The following is a 25332-nucleotide window of genomic DNA, read 5'->3' as shown; positions in this document are numbered from 1 at the left end:
TTTTAAATGGCAGCAGTTCAAACGGTGCCTAAGTAGCTAATGCTTCCTTCCAGGGAGGAGTCCAACTGTTGGTAAAATAAGCAAATATGCTTTTCAGGCTTTCCCACATCAGGCTGGATATGAATTGTTTCTGGCTCATATATTCAACTTAAAGGCTGCTACTCAATATACTAAGAAATACACATAGTTGTGAAAGAAGGGTAATTAGGGTGCATATTGCAGTCGTGGCAACCTTCCCTTGGTCCCTGCCCCAACTGCCACATACCAGAGTAAGCACTTGAGAGCTCACTTTCAAATGCTGACGTGGGCACGCAATTATATGAGTCTTAATTACACAAGTGCTTACTCGGACAGGCACACATCTGCTGATCCCCTCAACACTTTTATGTGATATATCTTGAGTCAAACAAACAGATAGACAAAACAAAATGAAGAGACAAGCATAGAAATAGATGGGTACATACTTACACCCATGGTTACACTCAGAGGTAGACCTAACACACCTAAAATAAAGGGCACACACCAGCACTCCTCCCTCAGCTGAAAGAATCGCCAGTTTTCAAACCCAGCTCATTTAGAGCGGTTATTTCAGACAGATTTGGCAGGGGAACTCATAGCAGTCGTGCTCGGTTGCTGACCAAAACAATCAGACTGAGACCTGTTTAAGGAAGAATCCTGAAGCTGCCTGTATGGAGGAAGAAAGTGATCCGACCCAGATCTGGTTCAACTGTAGGAAGCACCGTGGATTATGGGTCAAACTTGTATGAATTATGGATGAATACAATTTTTTCCCCCCAATGTTTTTAGAAAACAAAAGAAACGAAAACGAGTGTAGCACTAGAACGACAAGGATTTCAGTCTTACCTAAAATGACAATGGACAGTCAAAATGACTGCCAGTTTTTAAGCTCTATATTCTGTCAAGATAAATACCCAATTGAGATATTAATGCATTGCATATGTTAGTATGTCTGTTAGAAAACAACTGGCACCAAAATTAACATTTTAACAACTATAATATTGTTTTTAAACAATTTAAACTTCAGAGAGACATGGTCAAACTTGAATAGCAAAATTGACAAAGTAAAAATATTACCTGAAGAACAAAATGGAAAACACATATTGCTAATCTAACAAATGTAACAAGGCCTATAAAACGGGAAATGTAAAAAAAAACTAAAAATACATATTGAAACAGTCCCAAACAACGACCAGAACTTAAAAACTACTAGAATGACCATGGGCGTCATTTTGACCACCACAGTTTTTAAACTCTGTATTCTGTCAAGTTACCCTATTCAGATATTGCATTGATATGAGATATTGGTATTGATATCTACTACTATTACTTTCGGCTGCTCCTGTTAGGGGTCACCACAGCGAGTCATCCATTTCCATTTCTTCCTGTCTTCTGTGTCTTCCTTTGTCACACCAGCCACCTGCATGTCCTCCCTCACCACATCCAGAAACCTCCTCTTTGGCCTTCCTCTTTTCCTCTCCCCTGGCAGCCCCATATTCAGCATCCTTCTCCCAATATCTTCTCCCAATTTCCCCAGCATCTCTCCTCCACACATGTCCAAGCCATCTCAATCTTGCCTCTCTTGCTTTGTCTCCAAACCGTCCAACTTGAGCGGTCCCTCTAATATGATCATTCCTAATCCTGTCCTTCTTTGTCACTCCCAGTGAAAATCTTAGCATCTTCAACTCTGCCACCTCCAGCCCCGCCTCCTGTCTTTTCATCAGTGCCACTGTCTCCAAACCATAAAACATAGCTGGTCTCACAACCATCCTGTAAACCTTCCCTTTAACTCTTGCTGGTACCCTTCTGTCGCAAATCACTCCTCATACTCTTCTCCAACCACTCCACCCTGCCTGCACTCTCTTCTTCACCTCTCTACTGCACTCCCCATTACTTTGGACAGTTGACCCCAAGTATTTAAACTCATATGCCTTCGTCACCTCCACTCCTTGCATCCTGACCATTCCACTGTCCTCCCTCTCATTCACGCATAGGTATTCCATCTTGCTCCTACTGACTTTCATTCCTCTTCTCTCCAGTGCATACCTCCACCTCTCCAGGCTCTCCTCAACCTGCACCCTACTCTCGCTACAGATCACAATGTCATCCGTGAACATCATCGTCCATGGAGACTCCTGCCTGATCTTGTCCGTCAACCTGTCCATCACCATTGCAAACAAGAAAGGCCTCAGAGCCGATCCTTGATGTAATCCCACCTCCACCTTGAACCCATCTGTCATTCCAACCGCACACCTCACCATTGTCAGACTTCCCTCATACATATCCTGCATCACTCCTACATACTTATCTGCAACCCCCGACTTCCTCATACAATACCACACCTCCTCTCTTGGCACCCTGTCGTATGCTTTCTCTAAATCTACAAAGACACAATGCAACTCTTCCTGGCCTTCTCTATACTTCTCCATCAACATTCTCAAGGCAAACATCGCATCTGTGGTGCTCTTTCGTGGCATGAAACCATACTGCTGCTCGCTAAACGTCACCTCTCCTCTTAACCTAGCTTCTATCACTCTTTCCCATATCTTCATGCTGTGGCTGATCAACTTTATACCTCTGTAGTCATCAGGTATGTCATCAGGACCAACTGCGTTTCCACTCTTCATCCTCTTCATAGCTGCCCTCACTTCCTCCTTGCTAATCCACTGAACTTCCTGATTCACTATCCCTACATCATCCAACCTTCTCTCGCTCTCATTTTCTTCATTCATCAGCCCCTCAAAGTACTCCTTCCACCTTCTCAGCGCACTCCTCGCTTGTAAGTACATTTCCATCTCTGTCCTTGATCGCCCTAACTTGCTGCACATCCTTCGCAGCTCGATCCCTCTGTCTAGCCAATCGGTACAAGTCCTTTTCTCCTTCCTTAGTGTTTAACCTGTCATACAACTCATCATATGCATTTTCCTTTGCCTTTGCCACCTCTCTCTTCGCTTTACGCTGCATCTCCTTGTACTCCTGTCTACTTTCTTCATCTCTCTGACAATCCCACTTCTTCTTTGCCAACCTCTTCCTCTTTATACTTTGCTGTACTTCCTCATTCCACCACCAAGTCTCCTTGTCTTCCTTCCTCTGTCCTGATGACACACCAAGTACCTTCCTAGCTGTTTCCCTCACTATTTCTGCAGTGGTTGCCACTATTTCTGTTTTATTCTATTTTATTCACTATTTATACTATTTCTGCAGTGGTTGCCACTATTTCTGCAGATATTGATATATTGATATGATATTGGTATGAGATATCGATATGATGCCCTGTGATGGCCTGGCAGCCTGTCCAGGGTACCTCCCCGCCTGCCGCCCAGTGACTACTGGGATAGGCTCCAGCATCCCCGCAACCCTGAGAGCAGGATAAGCGGTTTGGATAATGGATGGATGGAATGGATGGATATTAATATGAGATGAGATATTGCACTGGAATGAGATAATGCATAGTATGTCTGTTAAGAAACGACTGACACCAAAATTAACATTTTAACAACTTTAATACTATCTTTCAAACAATTTAAAAGCACTGCTGTCCAATGCCTGTAAATACTGCAACACCTCGGTGGTAGTCATGGTGCGTCTGAAATGGCGTCTGTAACCAGATATGTTGACAATAATCAAAAATCAAATTTGGACTATTTCTCTGCACTGGAGAATGCTAGTTTTTTTCTAGGACAGAGCAATGAACTTCGCGAAGGAAATGATGTGACCAACACACTTCATAAATAGTGACATGACGCACACGATCACGCACAAATTACGAGTGACCATTTTGACTGCTCATGGTCGTTTTAGGTAGATGTTATAACTTTTTTTCCCCCTTGCAATTGATCCAAAACTCATTTTAATGCAAATATATGCAATTTTATGAGCATTGGGGGGGGGGCAGGTCTGTATCTTTTTTTTTCCTCGCAAAGTTATTAAACTTTGAAAATCCAAAACTGTCAAAATGACCGGCTTGGTCGTTCTAGTGCTAGGGCATTCTCTTCTTTGTGGAAGGTAAAGCAAAACATTGTTTTAAATATGCCGTTTTGAAGTTTATGGTAAGTATACGTTCTTTTTCATATATTATAACAGGTTGGTATGCAAAACAAAGAACAATAAACATAATGCACAAATGCAGGTAATTGCGATGCTGCATGTTTAACAGTGCAGAAGTGTTGTATCTGAATCAAAATGTTTGATCAGGGAATTTAAATTGATCAGGAAATTTTAAAAGGGAATGACTGGCTTTTGTTAATAAATTATAGTTCGCTTTAAATTTTGAAAGATAAAACACAACTGCACTAATGGGAAAATGTGACACTGTATCCACCCGATTCAGCTGGAAGAAACAGACTGCAGGTGTCAATATACATCTCAAAATAGTAGTTGTAGTGGTTTTGTACTATGACACTCAAGACAAATGTATAATGAGTCAGAAAAAGTACGAGAGTTTGGTATACCCTAATATACAGTGGAATGGTTTTTGTGTCTTTAGTCAATAAGCAAATGTGAAGCTTGTACCTGAGAGTCCAGAATCACATCAGGATAGTTGAATGGAAATTTATAAAACCAGACTCCAACTAGACTTTGTTGGAAATGGATTGAAAACTGGCTCGAATGCAGTTATTAGAACTTCTTGCAAAAGGTGCTCTGGTTCATCACATTTAACTGTTCAGTAATGTAAAGTATAATATCAAACCAAAACTAGTTTTCAAATAATGCTCACTTAAATATTTCAGACCTTCTTTTATGAGACATTTTAGGTAATAGTATCTCGTTATCACTAATTTAGATTTTTTTAAAAATGGTGTCTCCTAATAAGATCTGAATTGAATTATTTCCCAGTCCTACTGCTGGACATCTACCCACCTCTCTATCTTATTGGTTTGTATAACCTCTCCCATGTTTTTGTATTCCCTTTCTGTTGTACACATACAGATACCTTTTAAAGAGCTACCGGCAGGTACAGGCGGGCCAGCGGCTGAATGGCATTGTGTCTTACCTGAATGATGCCGAACAGCAGAGGGTCCAGGCCCGGCCCGTCTCTGCTAGACCAACCGTGGTCAATATCAACGACTTGGCCAGTCTGGTAGAGGTCTACAAGCTACGAGCTGCCAAGTAAGGCTGCATTCACTGTATCCTGCATTTTTCTCCTCCTCAATGGCATTTTGTGCAAATGTAAATTTGCAGACACTGCCACCAACAGCAAAATGTAGTTTTGGCAACGATAAAATTGAACTGTGTTGGTGCAGGAGTATACTGAGATCTACAAAGTCAAAGTCCAAAAAGTATGGGCTGTAGAGTAGAAGATAAGAGATGGAGCAAAGGATGGAGACTGAGTCATGGAAGAAGGAAAAAATGAAATCTTGAACCTTTTCTTCTCTGACTTATTTCCTTACCTAGCAGTTCTCCGTTTTATACCAGTCTTGCATCTGTTCGTAACCCGTTGGTAGGCAGTAATGAACATCACATTCAGAACACTGGATTTTGTGGATAGGGTGAGGGACAGCATTATGGAGAGGGATGAAACAATGGTCTCTTATGATAAGTCTCTTCACATGCGTTCCTGTTGATGAAACAGTAGAGGTAGTCCATATTAAATTACAAAATGACACCACACTTAGCAATAGGACCACCCTATTATAGTCTGCTCCTGAAACTGTGTCTTCGGTCCATGTACTTCACATACAGGGGGCAGTACTATAGGCAGAGACATGGATGTGCTATGGGTTCCCCAGTCTCACCTGTAGTGGCCAACTTGTTTAAGGAAGAAGTGGAAAAGAAGGCCCTAATGTCCTATCCAGGGGCACCACCTACTCATTGGTTCAGATTTGTGGACAACACTTGGGTTAAAATTAAATCTTAGGACGTAACACATTTCACTGACCACATTAACTCTGTGGACAACCACATCAAGTTCACCAGGGATGATGTGAAAAATGACAGGTTAGCCTTCTTAGTCTGTGAAATTGCAATTGAGGATGGGGGACATTTGATTGTTGGTGTTTACTGTAAACCAATCCATACAGATCAGTACTTAAGGTTTGACTCCCATCATCCACTGGAGCACAAACTAGGAGTCATCAGGATGCTGTACCACCGAGCTGACAATGTCCCCAGCGGCCAGGGAAGGGGAGAAATCCCACATTCAACAAGCCCTGGTTAAGTGTGGTTATCCTAACTGGGCGTTTGTCAAAGCCAGGAAGACGCCCAAACAGTGCACCAGCTGATCGAAGAGAGGAGAAGGACAACAGCTGCCTAAGCATAAACCAGTGGTGATTCCGTATGTGGCAGGAGTGTCGGAACAGTTGAGACTGTTATTTTCCAAACGCAGTGTGTCAGTTGCTTTCAAACCCCAAAACATGCTGCACCAGTAATTGGTCCACCCCAAGGATCGGGTCCCCCATCACAAACAGAGCAATATAGTCGAGACTCAGTGTTTTCGGTTTTTATTTTTCAAAGCCATCCAGCATGCCGAATTTCACCACAAAAGGACACTTTTACATAACCTCACATGAACAGGAACAACTTTTGGATTCATGGAAACATAAAATCTGGGTGAAAATCAGTTTAAACTGATCTGCTCCTTTTAAAAAAATCTGGGTATTTTTCAGTGAAAATCGATAAAAACCAAAAACGCTGAGCCTTGATTATAGTGTATGCTGTTAAGTGCAGGGAGGATTGTAGTGACTTGTACATTGGGGAAACTAAACAGACGCTGGCCAAGAGGATGGCACAATACAGAAGAGCTACTTTGTCAGGCCAGGACTCCGCAGTCTACACCCATCTACAGGCCAGTGGCCACTCTTTCAAGGATGAGGATGTGCACATCCTTGATAGAGAGGAACACTGGTTTGAATAGGGAGTCAAAGAGGCCATCTATGTGAAGAGGGAACGACCATCCCTAAACCGAGAGGGGTGCCTAAGAGTACATCTGTCGCCATCTTACAATGGTGTGATTGCAAACGTTCCCAAATGCTCTGTGAATAGTACACATTGCCATTGACTCTCCAGTTAATAGTCATGGCAATTTGCATATGAAACCGATCGTTATGCCACTGTATTGTTTACAAGGGTAGAGATACCTGCAGTCAGTTTAGACTGATGAGGTCACTTAGATGAGTGATGAAACATTTCTTTCAATAAACGTTGTGTCCAGATGAACTGATTCAACTTTGATTTTCTCACCTGGATTATTGAGCATGCATAAAGACACTCAGTCTTATACATAGGCCTAGGTACACATTTATTATATCTGTTGTCACGGTGCTTTGTTTTAGCCCCCTGGACTCCTTACTATTAGTCAGCTATAATGTTAGCAGTCGGCAAATTTAAGATTTAAAATGTCTGTGGGAGATTCAGGGTGGGGGGTTCAGTGTAGACAGAGAAGCATAGGGCTGTGTATCTGTATTACTCTTATTCATCAGACCCATCATCATTAATGTCCTGGCCTATCTGGTGTTGTGTTAGCTAGGGTTTCTGCCCTCAGCCACAGGTAATTCTTGCACTATTCCCCCCTCTCTCAGATAGTGACTTTTTATGTTGTCCTCATCACATCTTTGCGTATTGTTGGGCAGAAGTTGCATCTAAATGCATCTGGCAGTCAGTGTCAGCTATGTGGTAAAGCACAGATGGCCTAGGAGCCATTCCAGGCTAGATACGGTGGCCTGCCAAGTGAGACACCAGAGGCATGATGCGAGTGGAATTAATTTCTCCTCTTTTTTTTTTTTTGATTAACATATCCTTTCCTTCACATATTTAATTCCTGGAGCATTAGCATATGAGAATTCAGATTAATTCAGTGACATTGTCCTCATGAAAAGGGCATTTCACTTTACCTACCAGTGGTTTCAAATTTCAGAAATGATAGACATGGTGTTGCGTTTCAAGTCAACTGAAAGCCACCATTATCCTTAAAGCACCAAGTCAAAGGTGAGGCCCTTGTATTTGTCGATGCCTTAGAGTGATTTGTTTATTCTAATGGAACCACTAGATGGTGTCATAGTGACAAGGCTCATCGTTTTCGGTTTTTACCGATTTTCACCACAAAATACCCAGATTTTTTTAAAAGGAGCAGATCGGTTTAAACTGATTTTCACCCAGATTTTATGTTTCCACTGATTTAAAAGTTGTTCATGTGAGGTTATGTAACAGTGTCCTCGTTTGGCGAAATTCGGCATGGTGGATGGCTTTGAAAAATAAAAAAACGAAAACGCTGAGCCCTACATAGTGAGGATTGTGTTTCTGCATCTGCAGGCTGGTGGAGTTGGCAGCTAAGAGCATCCAGCAGGAGCTCCAGCGCAGGAAGAGCCAGGAGGATGCCTGGAACAACAGCGCCATAGACCTGGTTAGAGCATCAGATGTAAGTCTAGCTTTGCGTGTCTGAGTGTATGCAAAAATTTTCCAAAATAAGTACTGTAGAAAGTGGCTGAAGTATGCCCCAGGGTAATCAGCCAGCTTGAATATTAGCATGAAGTTAATGTTAATGGACCATTTAAAAAAATGGTCCGTGTCAAATTTTCCCCCTTACTGTACATTCACTCCATTCCCCCTTACTGTACATTCACTCCATTTACTAAATCCTTATTCCATTATATGATCATTCCAAACAATACAGTCAAGAATGCTTAAAAGAACAAACATTCAGGTGCTTGCGTGGTGCAGTACACTAATTCACTAGCACGCCAACATGAGGGTTTACAGTTGGTGTTGTCCACGGCTTGGCTGAGCATCACAAGGAAAACAACTGGCCATGATTGTGAATGGAGAGCTGGTAGGAGTATTTTGTTGCACCATTGCAGTTTAGAGACTCCTAAAGGTGCTGGGGCAGCCTGTACAGCTACAGTTGGACGTGGGGGAAATAGTTTGGGCCTTAGCAGACACTATGTACCCCAGGTGAAGCCTGCAGCCAGCAGGTGGAGAGAAGCGGCATGGCTGGCTATATCTGTATCAGAGGATGTTCATGGAAGTTTAGACCTTGCCACTGTAGGAGCAGTGCAATGGTTGGACTCAGGCGAATAGGGAATTGGACATGTGAAATTGGTACGAAAAGGGTAGAAAATCCCCACCAAAAAACGAAATACAAGTAACATTCCACTTATGGTATTTATGGCTTTGGTTATAAAAATGAGTGATTATCACCATCATCGTTTATCGACATTACAAAGGGAAGTTGAATAATATCAGTCTACCTTGTTTAAAATATTCCAAGTTTCCTAATATCCCCAATTTTGTATTGAAAAGCTGGTTTCTGTTTTCGAGTAAAAGCCTTTTCAGTTTCCGATGGCCTCACAGTCACATCATCCCACTTCTGACACCAATGTAGTGAATTCAGCCGGGAACCGCCGTCGCAGCTAGGAATCGAACCCGGATAGCCTGCACCACGGGCGACTGTGCCAACTAGTCAACTAAAGGGTCTGACCTGTTAGCCAAGGGCTAGCTAGTCTACACATCTGTGGTTGTTACACTACCCACCTCTTTCAGGAAACATGTCCCCATGCTTCAGCATATCAGCTCCCTCACACCTGTGAGCGCACGTGTTCCAATGGCCTCACGATCTCACCATCCCACTTCTGACACCAATGTAGTGAATTCAGGGGGTATCCAGCAACCACCGTAGCTGGAAATCGAACCCGGATAGCCCACACCACGGACGACTCTGCGAACCTGTCAATTAAAGGGTCCGACCCATTAGCCAAGGGCTAGCGAGTCTAGTCATCCATGGTCATTACACTCCAGCTGACATTTGGCATTGTGCATGGTGATCTTAGGCTTGTGTATGGCTGCACAGCCATGGCAACACATTTCATGAAGCTCCCGACAAACATTTCTTGTGCTGATGTTGTTTCTGTAGGCAGTTTGGAACTCAGTAGTAAGTGTTACAGTCGAGGACAAAGGATTTTTATGTGCTACACTTCAGCACTCGGCAGTCCTATTCTGTGGTCTTGTGTGGCCTACCGCTTCATAGCTGAACTATTGTTGCTCTGAGATGTTTCCACTTCAGAGGAAAGGTGGCATCCTATGACAGAGCCACATTGAAAGTCACTGAGCTCTTCAGTATGGCCCATTCTGCTGCCAGTGTTTGGCTATGGAGATTGCATGGCTGTATGCGTGATTTCATGCACTTGTTAGGAATTTGTGTGGCTGAAAGAGCCGAACCCATTAATTAGACGGGGTTTCAACATACTTTTGGCCATGTGGTATTGCTCTGTTGCAGCCCACACTGGTATAGTCCTTAGCACAGTTCTGCAGCAGGACTTTATTAGTCCCAGCACGACAAAGAGAAGGCTTCTTAGGATGCAGCTCTCTTGACTCATTCTTTCAAAAATTAGTCAAACATTGAATTGTTCTTCCCTGTTTTATACATCAACTTGTCAAGTCAAGTCAATTTTATTTGTATAGCCCACTATCACAAATTACAAATTTGCCTCAAGGGGCTTTACAGCAACACAACATCCTGTCCTTAGACCCTCGCATGGAATGAGGAACAACTCCTTAAAAAAAATCCCTTTAACAGAGAGAAAAAATAGGAAGAAACCTCAGGGAGAGCAACAGAGGAGGGATCTCTCTCCCAAGACTATCAAGTACTTACATGCCTCTCAAGACATGGATGTGAATGTAATTACAGATTCTGATTACCACCATTCTCATTCATCTAACAAAATTCTTTTCGGTTTTGAAAATGGATTAAAAAAATAGATGCCATCTGCTCGATTGGGATATCAGGTGTAACCAGACATATATTTTTAACCATCTTGGATCTACGATGTTCTCATTCACATATATGTGTTGGACACACAGTACTCAAGGAAGGTCAAGCGAGGTCATGGAGGCTAGCAGCAGTTGCTCAGCTGTGATTAGAGCAATGGAGAAAGGGGCAAAACTTGGGATGTGTCAGATGAGCTTTCAGGACCACTACTGCTTTGGTTAAGCTTGTTGGAGCCAGATCTTGGGGTGGCACGGTGGCACAGTGATTAGCACTGTCGCTTCACAGCAAAAAGGTCCTGGGTTCGAACCTGGGGGCTGTCCAACCTTGGGGGTTATCCCAGGTCATCCTCTGTGTGGAGTTTGCATATTCTCCCCTAGTCTGCGGTGGGTTTTCTCCGGGTACTCCGGTTTCCCCCACCATCAAAAAGACATGCATGTTAGGGTTAGTACTCCTGTCTGTGCCCTTGACCAAGGCATGGCAAGACGAACTGGAGTTGGTCCCCAGGTGCTGCGCAGCGGCTGCCCACTGCTCCTAGCAACACAGCTAGGATGGGTTAAATGTAGAGTGTAATTTCCCCACAGGGATCATTAAAGTATATCAAAATCTGAAATCTGAAGTCCTCATCCTCTCTGTCTCCAGGCCCATTGTCACTATGTTGTGGTGAAGCTGTTTTTAGCAAAGCTGGGAGAGATTGGAGACACAGCGGTGCACTCAGTGCTGTCAACCCTAGCTTTGCTTTACGCCCTGCACGGCATTGCACAGAACTCTGGAGACTTCTTACAGGTAATAATAAGGATAATAAACTTTACATAAACAACACATTTTCTAAACAACTGTAACAAAGTGTTTACAAAACGCAAGTAGAATGCATTGCTTCTGTCAAGGTTGGGACTTTGCCATCTGATAAAATGAACTCAAAGTACATGATTTTATATTAGCAATACATGTCATATCAATTTTGAAGAGCAGGCACAATGGCAGTTAATCCATGTTCAGCCATCGGCTCAGAACTGAGGAAGAAAATTAGGTCTGAGGAGTTGTGGGGTTTCAGCATGAAGACATCTGTAGTTATCACTTCCTGATTCTGACCTTTTTCCTCATGCAGTCCAGGACAATATAAATACACGGAGAACTTTAAAGAGTAAAGTACAAGTAAACTTCTCCATAATAGAATATTGATCCAACACTATGGAAGGGTACAGTAACTGTTTGACTCACTAAGTTATACAACTTTAGAAGCTAAATGGTGGTATTCCAGGCTGAAAATCCCTTAAAATCTTTCTTTATCCAGACTATAGAACTGCTGCAATAATTTGCATATTCCACATACTGCACAGCCTGTCCGTCACAGTGACCACATCCATATGAGAAATCAGCAACGAGCTGTGTTCCCGTTTGGACTGAAGGCCCTCATTGTCTCCCAGCGGACAAAACAAGGGCTTTGTGCAATGAGATGCAAGTCACAACCATCGGAGACATTTTTGTATACTAGCAATACATGAGACTTATTTTAAGCTGATAACTTCAAGCAAATATAAAAATGTCTGACTTCACCTTTTAAAAGTTGGAAAATCAGAACTATTTGATTTTTGTTGGCTGAAGCTGTCCAAATAAATGCCTTTCTCAGTCCACAGCCCTGCTATTGTTAAATGTACTTTCTCTCTATCTCTATCTTTCACTTTACCACAGGCAGCTCTGCTTACAGTGCCTCAGGTGCTGCAGGCCACTGTCCGGCTGAAGGAGCTGCTGTCTCAGCTGAGGCCAAACGCCGTAGCTCTGGTAGATGCCTTTGACTACCGTGACCAGATGCTGAACTCGTCCTTGGGACGATACGATGGAAATGTTTACGAACATATGTTCGACTGGGCCCGTAGCTCTCCCCTCAACTGCACAGAGGTCAGTTGGGGTTAGCCCTGGGGCAAAGAGTAGTGGCAGGTTCCTATGGTGTTTAGCTTAATTTTCCATGGAATTACAATTGAGTGAGGTATAACATGTGGAATTAGAGCAGTTTTGGTTGTGTCAACTACAAAATGTGATGATGAATTGAATCTGCAATACTTTGTTAGAATTGTCTAAACTCCTGGCAGCCATTGTTCTCGCTGCTGGCTTCAACTGTTGGAAATGCATGTTTGTGTTTACATACATTTGTATTTACATGTTAATATTTTGTGAGGAATATTTTAAACTCAACACTTTCTCCCACCCACTTCTCTCTAGGTTCATGAGTCCTATCACAAGTACCTGAAGCCTCTGCAGTCCAAACTTTAAGGTGACTTCAACCCCTGATACTAACCCTATGTGGGAACCGTAAAATGGCCTCTTCCTGCCATCATCGGCCGTCCACCAGTCAGAAGTGTCTATTTAACCTAACCTACCATTCTTTGTATTTTGTTTCTCTGAAGGCCATACTGTATTTTAAAGCAATCTAAACAGGAGAAGTGCTCTTCTGTAGTGATCAGGTTGGGTAAATGTGGCCATTTTAATGTGGGCTCAAACTGTTAACCTCCTCCAGTAGAACCCTATTTAGGAATGAAAACAAAACAAAAAGTGCTAAAAAAAATAAAATCCTCATCAGAATTAACAGAATCATTCATCTACACTGCACCAGAATGTTGCCCACATATCAACACCTGAATACCAGCGTTACCTGGCATTGTCCACCTTTCTAACGGCTAGCCATTTCAGTGTATAGGTTTTCATGTCTAACACATTGCACTTTGCTCTGTGCATAGAGATGTCTGGTTAAAACAAACAAGAGAATCATCGGTAGAATGTTAATGTAGGGGCCCTTTCAATGACTGATGAAATTAAACAGTCTCGGGATCGTGTGTATCTTGAGTCTGTTGAGAATCAGTCAAAGTAATGGCTCTGTCTTTAGAAATGTATGTACAGAAATTGTTCATCTTTGAGAGAGGTGTGTGTGTGTGTGTGTGTGTGTGTGTGTGTGTGTGTGTGTGTGTGTGTGTGTGTGTGTGTGTGTGTCGGAAGGCGCAATCATGCATCTGTTTGTGAGAAAAGACAGACCAGAAAAGGCTTTACAATCACACAGATAATGATGCAAGGTGAATTGTAATTGATAATGTTGCAAGTTCAAGCATATTGCGAAAAGCACATCAGAGAAGTACCAGCCTGAATTTGGAATAAGCCCATTTTTTCAATGTATACAAAACAGAGGACCTGCTATTAAAGTGCTTAATACATAAAGGTGTACAAGAAAATCCTCCCTCCTTACTTTTTTGGGCTCAATCATTACCAAGAAAGATCATGCAAGCCAATGGCTCAAACTAATTTATTAGTACTGTAATGATAATAATGATAATGATAATGAATAAGCTGTTAATAAACTCCAGTCCTACTGAAGTGGTACCTGTACTGTGTAATTCCTACTGACAGTGAAGCCCAAGCATCCGACGACTGGATAACTGTTCAGATTACAGCTCCTTCCCCTTGGTAACTAGGACGGGATTATTCTGTACCAAACTCTAAAACCATCGGCTCTGACAAACAGAAACTGGTTATATACAGAGAAAAGGGAACTGTGAGCTTTCCTCTCTTTTTGTAGCAGTTTTTTTTTTCGTAAGGGGAAGTGGATTTCCACTGTCTTGAGTTGCAGCTACAGGACCAGACAGAACCAGCTCTGTCACTTTGTAAATAACACTTTCAAGTGAAAACAGGGAGCTGTAATCGAAAGCCTCACTGTGAACTGTAAAGGAGATTTTTGGAAAGAATTACGTGCCTGAGGAAGTTTTCTTCCCTGAATATAACTCATGTGAAATGATCTCGCACAATGTTCCTCCCATTCCCATTCTGTTCAGTGACTTTGATCGATTGTTGTAGCTAAATCAACTGCATAGTGATTTTTTTCCTTGATGATTTGTGTGTAATAATGCACAGATGGATTTCCAAGAATGATCATTCTTTCAAGCAAGTGATTTTATGTATTGATTTTTTTTAATGGCTGGAAAATGATTTGTCATGACAATTCTATTAATAAAATACTTAAATAACAAACGTGTACTCTGTTGATCATCATATTGCCACTAGATGGCCAGATATCCACCAAGCTCAATATTGTTACTTTTTCACTTGAGTATCGTAAACCTTTAGATTACACACCAGGAACTAGTACCAGTACTTCACATAACATGGAAAATGCATCACATTATGAATAGATTTTAAATATGTTATTTCATTGTATGTATGCATCCATATCAATGAGTAAAATGTTAAGCATTTGTTTTTTTGTGATTCATGTCTTTTGTGTAAAACCTCTTGCTTGCAGTGATGAATTCTGTTTATTAAATTAATGACGTAAACAAGAACCAAACATCTGCAATATTTCAAATTCACTTATAGGAATTGTGAATTCCAGATATATAAATGATGTATACCCTCATTCAGAATATCACCACGCTTCCGACAGGGACCTGGATTTAATTACGAGAGGAGCTGGACTATAAGATCAATCAGTCAGTCAGTCCATCAGCTTTGTTGTCCTGAATGGGAATTTTGCTGTGCAATCAGTGGCTATTAAAACTACTTGAGGCAGTTCACTATATGGCTATAATATGGATTTTGTGATATGATCTTTGACTAGATGTGTTGTAGGATTGTGGTAATATGGTGAGATATATATATACGGCATTCCTTAGTCTTAAAAGCTGCATTACAATAAAGTGAGGCAATTTTCTGAATTCATTCCACTGTTTTGGTGGAATGAACAATGAATTTCTACCTGCTTGGTCATCATATCCCCATTACTAATGATCATTTATCAACATCATTATTATTACTACTTCTTCAAAGGCGGTTTGCATCAGAAATGTTGCAGTGTTGTTGAAATGTTGCATTGCTGTGAACTACTGGCTTGAAAACAAAACTAAATTATCCTATCTAATCTAAACTATTGAAAAAAATAAAGTTCTTCCCCACCCCTTATCCCATTCTCTTATATAACTTCTCAATCTAGGCTCTGAGAGGACCTGGAAGCCTCTCAGCAGCCCCCGCACTTCCTCTCCTGTAATTCCCACGATTCCAAAAACCTTCTCGCAGCACCATAACTATCTCTATTCTCTATTTACTTTCTGCCTCAACAGCACAGTTAATCGCCATGGCCAGAAATGCTAAGAACTTTATCTTGTCCTTACAAAACAACATTCATCAGGCTTCCAACCTGATTTGTTCTCCCTTCTTGAATCTTTACTTTCCTAGCTGCTTCCTCATTGCTCATAGCCCTCTCATAGACCTGATCCTCATGACCTCCATCTCTTTCTTTCTCCTTGGACAGTCTGCTTGCCATGCGTCATGACCCCCCACACTGATTACGTTTGGGTTCTTTTCCAGTTTTCACCACTGTACATCTCATCTCCACATTTACCACATCCCCAAGATACGTCTACACACAAGCAAACAAAATGTCTTACTGGGTAATTAATGTGATCTAAGAATACTTTGTTAGGCGGGATTTCTGATTCAAAATACAGCAGATCTTGTTTCACTCATTTCTCCGTCAATCATCCTGAACAGTCTATGACTGTCAACAACTCTGTTGCATTCAGTACTCCATCAACAATGCCTTTTACTGGAACTCTTAAGTGGGACACATGACACTTGGTGATCAACTAACTCATATCTCCAATGTCTTCCTCGGTTGTGTCTGTGACACACATCCAACAATGATCAGTCCACATCTTTTAACATCAGTTAAGTTGACATCGACAAATTTGTCTTTAATCCAACTCGCAACTTCGAGTTTGTCCGACAGAACTCCAAATCTGGCGTTGCTCCCAGTCAATTTTATTCCAGCCAAGGGGATTTCTCTTCCGTGCTCGGCATCATCACTAGAACATGGCAGTTCTTCTCTTTTCCTCTCTAATTTCTTCCTGCTGCTTATTTCAAACTCATCCACCTCCATCTTCCCTATCAACATTCTCCTGTGCAGAAAATATGTCTAATGAAAGCACCAATAGTGATCTGAAAATATCAACACATTATCGATATTGAGGTATTTAGTGAAAAATGTTGTGATATCTGATTTTGTCATTGTCACTCAGTCCAATCATAAATCCACACACATATAGTTTCTTTCACACAGTCAAGACACAGAGGAGCACCAATAATAAAAGCTCCGGCTAAACCACCACCTGGGTACTGGTACCGCAGACATGCGTCGACAATTTCCTGGAAAACTCGTTTTGCGGCACTTCTGGCTTGGGTGGGCCAAGGTTTCGCGACCAAAATTTGCCAGTCTGATAACCTTTCTGAAATCCTTGAACCCTTTTCTGTCACCTGTGTTAAAGAAAATAATTGTAATAAAGTATAAAAGCTCACTTTTATGTGGTTTGTCCAAATCTACTTTCAATAGAGGGCAAGCGGCTTGAATAATGAATGGATGGATGGACATCTAGCAACGTGGACGCTCCCGTTCTTCTTCTACGCCTCATAATGTGCTCCGTTAATAATTCCTTTTCATTCACCTGAGCTTACTTGTTTGTTAGCATCATGGACATCAAACTAGACGAAATGAAGACATGTTCACTAAAACGGGAACAAAGGAGAATAATAAAAAGTCCCTCTCTGAAGGGAAGAACGTGTTAGCTGTTCTTCCAAACAGGTTTCAGGAAAAAGTACGTGAAGAGGTGTAGAAGAAGAGGGGTGACTGTTATGAGAGCCGTTTGAAAGCCGACCCGGACAAGCCACACAAAGGTGAGATCAGTTCTCTCAAACAATGTTTCACTCGGGCAACAAAAAAAGAAACGAAAAATAAGGGTTCGACGATTTCAGAAAGTTTAGGGAAACCTTACCCAAACCCAAGTCAAAAGAATTCGTATCAGATGCATTTTTACGTGACTAGCAGTACAGACCCAATTACTTAGCTCAAATAAGGCTGCACTTACAATAGGCTAAATCGGCGCAAAAGTGCGTTATGAGCCGAAAATGACACTTAGTCCTGATTAAGTCCAGCCTTACGACAGCCCACAGTCAATATGGAAGTCGTCTCCATTGTGTTCCTTTAAACCGGCTAGCGGTCGTGACTCCGCCTCCTGTAGAAGGAGCTATTACTTTAGGATATTGGAGGAGAGGGAAGGGGGAAGTAACGTCGAGGAGTAAGTAACATGTCATGTTGCCTCGTGTAACGCTGAAACCCCGCCGACCCAAATATCAACTCTTAAACATTAATAACCGGATTATATGTCACAGGTGAGTGGTATTATAAACTCTTCATCTATTTTTTCGTGTTTGATTGAGAGAAAGAAAAAATCGCGTGTATTTCTGGGCAACACTAATTGCAAGTTCTTTGGAAACGGATTGGAAAGTGAAACGGCTTAACTTGTTGAAAACACACGAACGGCGCTGAGCCAAATAAAAGCCCTCGATCTGACTTGAATGGAGACTGAGAGGGACACCACGTAATGTCAACGTGCCCGCGTTCCCGCACAACGAGCCGCGTAAAGCGTGCCTCAGAAAACCCGCATTGTTCCGCGAACCGAGGATAAACAACCCCCCCCCCCATTGCAGATTTTACGCTCGTTATTTCGCCGTTAATGCTTTTTACGCTATTGTATTTCCGTTGTTTTATTGTCGGCGTGTTTTTCTTCTCCAGTGTAATGTGGGAGGGAGCGTAAACCACGCGGTGTGCCTCATTGAAATTGGATAAAGGAAACTGACCCAAACAAGGACTAGTTCATAAGAGGACCAGATACTGTTACGTTCCCATTACAGAGGAATGACATAAGCGCCTCAAACATGGTTTCATTGCTGTTTACGTTTGCTCTTGGCGGCGACTTTACCAGTCGGTTGCAAAGTAATGCACAGTGTTGAGGCGTCCCAAATGTATGCTGACGTTGAAGTTGCAACAAACACATCTCTTGCCAGTATTGCAGATCTGCTAGTTCATAACTTAGAGAGAACTGGAAACAAAGCTAAGAAAAACAAACAAGCTCTTGTTCCTCACAGTATCATAAAGATGTAGCTGTGAGATCAGACTTTTAATTCAAGTGTTATTCCTTAGCAAGTTTAAGACGGCCTTTTGGGTGATCAGCCTGAATGTTGTCCCCAGCGTTGTCTGTTGATGTTTTAGTAGCAAATTTGTGCACCTGTAAGTAGTCCCATTTAGAAAATAAAAAATAAATCCAAAATGTATTTAGAAGACAATCCCGGTGTCAAACTATTCATGAATATACTGGGGGAATAACAAAAAAATGCAATGTTTTTATCATTTTAAGGTCTTTTCGTAGTAGGAGAGCAGATTTTTCTGTGATTTGATCTTTGCCTTCTCTTGTCTCTGACTTCAGATATATTGAAGGGAGAGTTGGCTTGACCGCGGTACGTTTCTTGTTAATCAATATTGGTTTCTGCTGATACCAAGACAGTTCACCAGAAGCAGTAAAATGCCATAAAATAGGGCTGTAAGAGATGGGGGAAACAAACGTTGTGATATCGATTGTTTTGGGGTTTGTTTTTTTGTTTTGCGATATTTTGAAGAATAGAAGAATAAGAGTTATGTGATTTCACCAGATATGTGCAGCGTTTAACTTTCAAAGCTCCAAGAACAAATCACTAGCTATGGCTGTGGTGATTTTAGATGGGGAAATAAAGCAGTTATTCAAGAACTCATTAAATCAGACTAATATTATATTGCTTATGAGACGTGCTAGAATATTTTCCTTCAAGAGTAGTCAATAAAAAAATGACCTTGCTAGATTTCATTTTATATCAAGCAATAAGAGCTTTAGACTAACATGACTGATGGGCCCAATTTGCCCTACATTGCATTCTTTGCAATGTGACTATTGTGCATGTTTATATTGCAGTGTCCATTCTGAAACAATATATTGCTCAGCCCTACTGGTAAAAAAGGGTAAAAAAATGTAAGAATGGAGGTAGTGGGCTTTATGATGCGGTGTATGCACCAAGCACTGCCCAACTTCTAACCTGCCTCCATTCAGATAAGCCGCGGTGTCTGTTGCACCACAAACGCACCTGCCACCGAGTTAGCAGCATGTATGGAGGAGTGCATTGACCTCACACATAGCGGAAAGTCTCCATTCTGTGACGGAAGGAGGACTCACGCTTCACCAGGATCAGCAAAGGAGAACACTGCTGGTTTTAAACATACATTTAGAGGCCTAGTCACGCAAATTGCTTACATGCAAGGATGCACAAATGCTACTTTCTACCAAGTTACCGAGTACCGATCTGACCCATTAGTTTTGCTGAACAGTGCAGACTTAGACCATAAATTTGGGTCACTGGGCAAAATAATAAGGATAGAATCAGTTTTTTTTTTTACCTCCGTCAATGAAATACTGGCTTCCGTGTGCCAAAAATGCAGCAAATAAAGCCTTTTTGCTTTTATTTATGGCATGTTACTCATGGCTTTTGGTATCAGATTTTAGCTTTTGGTAGAATCTCTGATCCCGATGCTCCCATTTTCACCTGGGATCGGTCAGATATCTGATAGCAGTATTTGTATTGGCGCATTCCTACTTATTTACCTGGGGAGGTCTACTCTCCTTTTTTATGTTCACCATCAGTTTTCCGGAAATGTGTTTTACTAGTTTTGTTTTTCTGGGCGGGATTCAAACAGTTTATTTTTTCTGTAAGTCTCTCGAGGCGTGTATGGGATTCGAGACAGTCATTCCTTTTACTTCCAGGGTGCTTTCAAACCTAACTGTCGTTTGGTTGTTGTGCTGCAACAAGTGTTGTGCTCCTTTTTCATTAATTTAGCAACCTTTTCAACTGCAGGCCCGGCTGTTGGCTTTTTTCCCCCTGCGCTGTCCTGCCAACTCACGTTCCTCACCCAGAATCTCAAGAGATTTGATTGGACATGCAGGAAATGCTTTGGAAGCCAAAAGGTCATAAACCTCAAGGTATTTTTTTTACGTGGATGCCTTTGTTTTTTAAGGGGCACTCTTAATTGGTCAAAGAGTGGTTTGTGGCGAGATTTTATGTTCAGCGTGGGGATCTGATAAAGTTTACTGCGCTGTGTGTCTCTTCAGTATCATGCCACGAAAGGGCCTTGATGTTTTCCTAGTAACATGCCTTAAATGAAAAGCAAAATGACTTCTTCACTGCATTTTAATTTTGCACCCTCAAGCCAGTATCACTTTAATGGTGGGGGAAAAAAAACCTGATCCTATCTCAGTTATTTTGCCCATTGACCCCAAACTTACCCCATTGCATTGAACACGTAGCGCATGCGGCTGCTGCAACACTACACTTCCACTATCATCAATGAAACTAGCTACATCAGGTGTGAGTGCAGTGCGCAGGTGGTGTGTAACCACTACCGATATACAGGACATGTCTTTATAGCTTATTGGCAGTTTGTTTTTGAGGGTTTCTGTTATTATTTGTTTTCAGTCAAGTCAGTTTTATTTGTATAACGCAATGTCACAAATAACAAATTTGCCTCAGTGGGCTTTACAGCAACACAAAATCTTGTCCTTAAACCCTCGCACTGGATAAGGAGCACCTCCCTAAAAAAAAACCTTTAACAGGGAGAAAAAATAGGAAGAAACCTCAGAGAGAGTAACAGAGGAGGGATCTTTGTCCCAAGATGGGCAGATGTGCAGTGGATGTTGTGTGTGCAGAATAAAACACAATTTACAGAATACAACATTGAAAGAGGATAACAGAATTATAATGGAATCATAAGATATACGAAGAATGTGATGAGGGGGATGCCAAGCAGTGTCCAGATGCCACCGGAACAGCCCAGGACCCAAGCCACGCGACCACCATCGCCATGGAGACGTGACGGGAGGACAGACTACACTTGCATAGAGCGGAGACTCACATCACACCATTCACATACACGGGAGAAGAGACAAGAAAAAAAAACATTAGTCACACATCGGAGTAAGAGAAACATATAACGTCGAAACAGGATAACAAAATTATATGGATTTATAAGATGTATATAAAGAATGTGATGGGGAGGATGCCAAGCAGTGTCCAGGTGGTAACCACCATCACCATGGAGATCTGGGAGGAGGACCGACTACACCTGCACACAGGGGAGACTCGTATCACACCATTAACATACACAGAAGAAGAGAAAGGAGAAGACATCATTCAGAGAGACAGAAAAGACATGTGAGAGAAGAGAACAATTTGTAATAGTCAATAATATATACACTATAATCTTGTCGGTAGAACAGTGCTTGGTAAATTCACTGAGACAGAAACCGACCCACCTCGCAGTACAGGTTGTGAAGCACTCAGCAAAAAGGCAACTGTAGGTTGTAGGTTAAGGCAAAAAGCTGCATTTTAACACATTAGCTCCCCAATGACTCTGAAAGCTCACTGTCTTTTTTTTTCTTTCTTTTTTTTGGGGCATTTTCTGCCTTTATTGGATAGTAATAGTAGAGAGAGAGACAGGAAAGGCAGGGAAGAGAGGGGGTGGCATGCAGCAAAGGACCCAGGCCAGATTCGAACCCAGGCCACTGCGGTAAGGACTCAGCCTTATGTGGTACCACTCTAGCAGGTGTAGCCAGTAAATAGATAAATTATGTGGCACATCCGCCCCACGAACGGTCCGCATAATTACGTGTTCAGTGTAGCTCTAGCGTAAATCTGTACCGTTCAGCAAAAGTAATGGATTGGATCAGGACTCGGTATCGGAAGATTCAATCTCAGAATCGGTATCGGCAGGGAAGAAGTGATATCGGTGCATCCTTAGTTGAAAGAGGATAAGCGACGATATTGAATTATTGCCCAGTCCCACGTTGGTCCTTAAAGTGTATTCTGTCTGGGAACACAATTTAAATGTGAAAGAGAGCAAAATGATTTGTCTTTCTTACAGCCAGTCTTGGCCAACTGACCAGGAATGCTGTGCTGTTTCCCAAGAGGCTATCTAGTTTTGGTGTCCAAATGCATACACGCACATACACACTCGCTCACCCACCAACCAAATATTTAGGTCATGTCTGCAGGATTGTCAGAGGGAGCTAGCCTGTGTTACAAAGGTATTTGCGGCACGATCATCCTGCACTGCGGGTTTGGGCATGTAGGCTCTTGAAAGACTGTTAGTTATTCATCAGTCTGTGCAAGGTTTATGTACTTCATTACAAAATGAGCCTGATGCCGATGGCTCCTGTGCAGATGTACAGTATCACAGACTGGGTATTTGTGGAGCTAAAACGACTTGGTGGTTTCATCTAGTTTCGTTGGTTTTGGTAGGGTTGCTGTGTTAAATGGAAACTATGTGACCACAAAGAGGAACTGTCTTTTCTCAGGGTGTTGGTATCGATGCAGAGATCGAAGCGAACGTGGGGGAAGTTTTCGTTACCACGCTGACAGTGTATGACACATACACACTAACATATGCACATGCACACAGGACTGGGAAATAATTCGTTGTTGATGTTGATTGTGTTTAAGTGGTTTCTGTACTGGCATGAAATTGTCATATAATACACAGTTTGGTTGTCTACATTAACCATAATGAGAATCTATTACCCAAGATTTCTCGCTAAATGAGGTCTGAAATATCTGAGGGAGTATCATTTGACAACTAGTTTTTGATCGATATTATACTTACTAGCCAAAGTCCTTACTATTTAATTATCCAAGTGGTTGGATGTGTACAGAAGTCACATACCACACACACCTAGGTGTGTAGAAGGAGGTGGCACTCAAGATGCTGGTGTACAAGGCCTACAGGTTACACCACACACAGGCTCAAGTCCCAACAGCCACTTGCTCATCTGAGAGGGCTTTATAAGATATGGGCCCATGTTAGCTGCATATAGCTTTATTTTTTGTGTATATCTGATTCTGATATAATATACACTGATGTGCCAAAACATTATGACCACCTGCCTAATATGCTATTGGTCCTCTGTGTGCTGCCAAAACAGCGCCGATCCATCAAGGCATGGACTCTACAAGACCCTTGAAGGTGTCATGTGGATTCTGGCACAAAACATTAGGAGCAGATCCTTCAAGTCCTGTAAGTTGTGAGTTGGAGCTGCCATGGATCAGACTTGTCTGTCCAGCACATCCCGCAGATGCTCAGCATATCCCACAGATGCTCAATTGGATTGAGACCTAGCAAATTTAGAGGCCAGGGCAACACCCTGAACATTTCATCATCCATGTGATCTAAAAGAAAATGGGACTCATTGGACCAGGCGGCCTTCTTCCACTGCTTCAAGGTCCAGTTCCTACGCCCATGTGCCCATTGTAAGCTTTTGACAGTGGACAGGGGTCATCATGGGCACTCTGACCGGTCTGTGGCTACGCAGCCCTTGTTTTCTGCCACATTCCTCCCGTAACCATCATTAAAATTTTCTGTGACTTGTGCCACAGTAGACCATCTGTTGGTTCGGAACAGATGGGATAGTCTTCGTTCCCCTCATGAATTGATGCGCCTTGTGCGCCCAACACCCATATATGTTTTGACCTTCCTCGGACCACTGTCAGTAGGTACTCGCCACTACTGACTGGGATCATCCCACAGGTCTTGCTGTTTCAGAGATGCTCTGACCTAGTCGTCTGGCCATAACAATTGGGCCCTTGTCAAAGTTGCTCAGGTCTTTACTCCTGCCCATTTCTCCTACATCCAGCACGTTGACTACGAGAACTGATTGTTCGCTTACCATCTAATCTACACAGACTTTGACATGTGTCCTTGTTTGAAGATGATCATTATTTTGATTTTTGATTTTGAGTTTTTTGATTTTGATATACTCTATTGATCCCCGTAGGGAAATTATGTTCTGCATTTAACCCATCCTAGCTGTGTAGGTAGGCGCAGTGGGCAGCCGCCATGCAACACCCGGGGACCAACTCCAGTTCATCTTGCCATGCCTCGATCAGGGACACAGACAGGAGTATTAACCCTAACATGCATGTCTTTTTGATGGTGAGAGGAAACCGGAGCACCCGGAGAAAACCCACCACAGACACGGGGAGTTTCCGGTGTGGTTTCCCTGTGGGTTTTTGTGATGTAAAAAAAATGAAACCGATATAAGTCATGTCAGAACTTTTTCCACCTTTATTGTGAAATTGCAACCTATAAATATAAAGTGAAATCCAATCAGAAACATTTTAAGGAAAAAAATACAAAATGTACAATAACCTGGTTGCATAAGTGTGCACACCCTTTTATAACTGGGGATGTGGCTGTGTTTAGAATTAACCAGTCGGATTCAAATTCATTTTAAATCGTAGTTGGTATACACCTGCCATCAATTAAAGTGACTCTGATTAACCCCAAATAAAGTTCATGTAGGATTTTCCTTACATCTTCTTGGTTGCATCCAACTGCAAAAGCCATGGCCATGTTAATTGTGTTTTATTCTGCACGTACAACATCCATTGCATGTCTGTCCATCTTGGGAGAGAGATCCCTCCTCTGTTGCTCTTCTGAGGTTTCTTCCCATTTTTTTCTCCGTTAAAGGTTTTTTTTTAGGGAGTTGTTCCTTATCCGATGCGAGGGTCTAAGGAGAGGATGTTGTATTGCTGTAATGCCCCTTGAGGCAAGTTTGTAATTTGTGATATTGGGCTATACAAATAAAACTGACTTGAGTTGGTCAATGAACGGAATCTCATTACTGAAAGGTATCGATCAGGAGAGGGGTACAAAAGAATTCCCAAGGCATTAG

At 42.1% G+C, this 25332-nt stretch overlaps 2 protein-coding genes across 4 annotated transcripts in view; both read left to right on the top strand.

The window, feature by feature from the left end:
• The window catches only part of acox1 (acyl-CoA oxidase 1, palmitoyl), a 36665-nt gene extending 21937 nt beyond the window's left edge, over nucleotides 1–14728 (top strand). For both annotated transcript variants that reach the window (XM_056279618.1, XM_056279617.1), the window contains 5 exons: nucleotides 4948–5127; nucleotides 8266–8371; nucleotides 11357–11500; nucleotides 12407–12613; nucleotides 12935–14728. In XM_056279618.1, coding sequence (XP_056135593.1) covers nucleotides 4948–5127; nucleotides 8266–8371; nucleotides 11357–11500; nucleotides 12407–12613; nucleotides 12935–12985 — 688 coding nt within the window. In that variant the 3' untranslated portion in view covers nucleotides 12986–14728. The remainder of the gene's footprint in view (nucleotides 1–4947; nucleotides 5128–8265; nucleotides 8372–11356; nucleotides 11501–12406; nucleotides 12614–12934) is intronic.
• A 3071-nt stretch (nucleotides 14729–17799) lies between these two features.
• LOC130112276 (inactive rhomboid protein 2-like) overlaps nucleotides 17800–25332 on the top strand; it is a 91119-nt gene continuing 83586 nt past the window's right edge. The window contains exons 1-2 of one of the 2 annotated variants that reach the window (XM_056279567.1): nucleotides 17800–17917; nucleotides 20465–20589. The gene's annotated coding sequence lies outside the window, so the exon portion shown is untranslated. The remainder of the gene's footprint in view (nucleotides 17918–20464; nucleotides 20590–25332) is intronic. The other variant, XM_056279568.1, reaches the window with a different exon arrangement.

Source organism: Lampris incognitus, chromosome 5 (genome assembly GCF_029633865.1).
Source record: "Lampris incognitus isolate fLamInc1 chromosome 5, fLamInc1.hap2, whole genome shotgun sequence".
NCBI lineage: Eukaryota > Metazoa > Chordata > Actinopteri > Lampriformes > Lampridae > Lampris > Lampris incognitus.
Note: the sequence above shows the minus strand (reverse complement) of the source record. Positions and strands in the feature narration are given on the sequence as shown.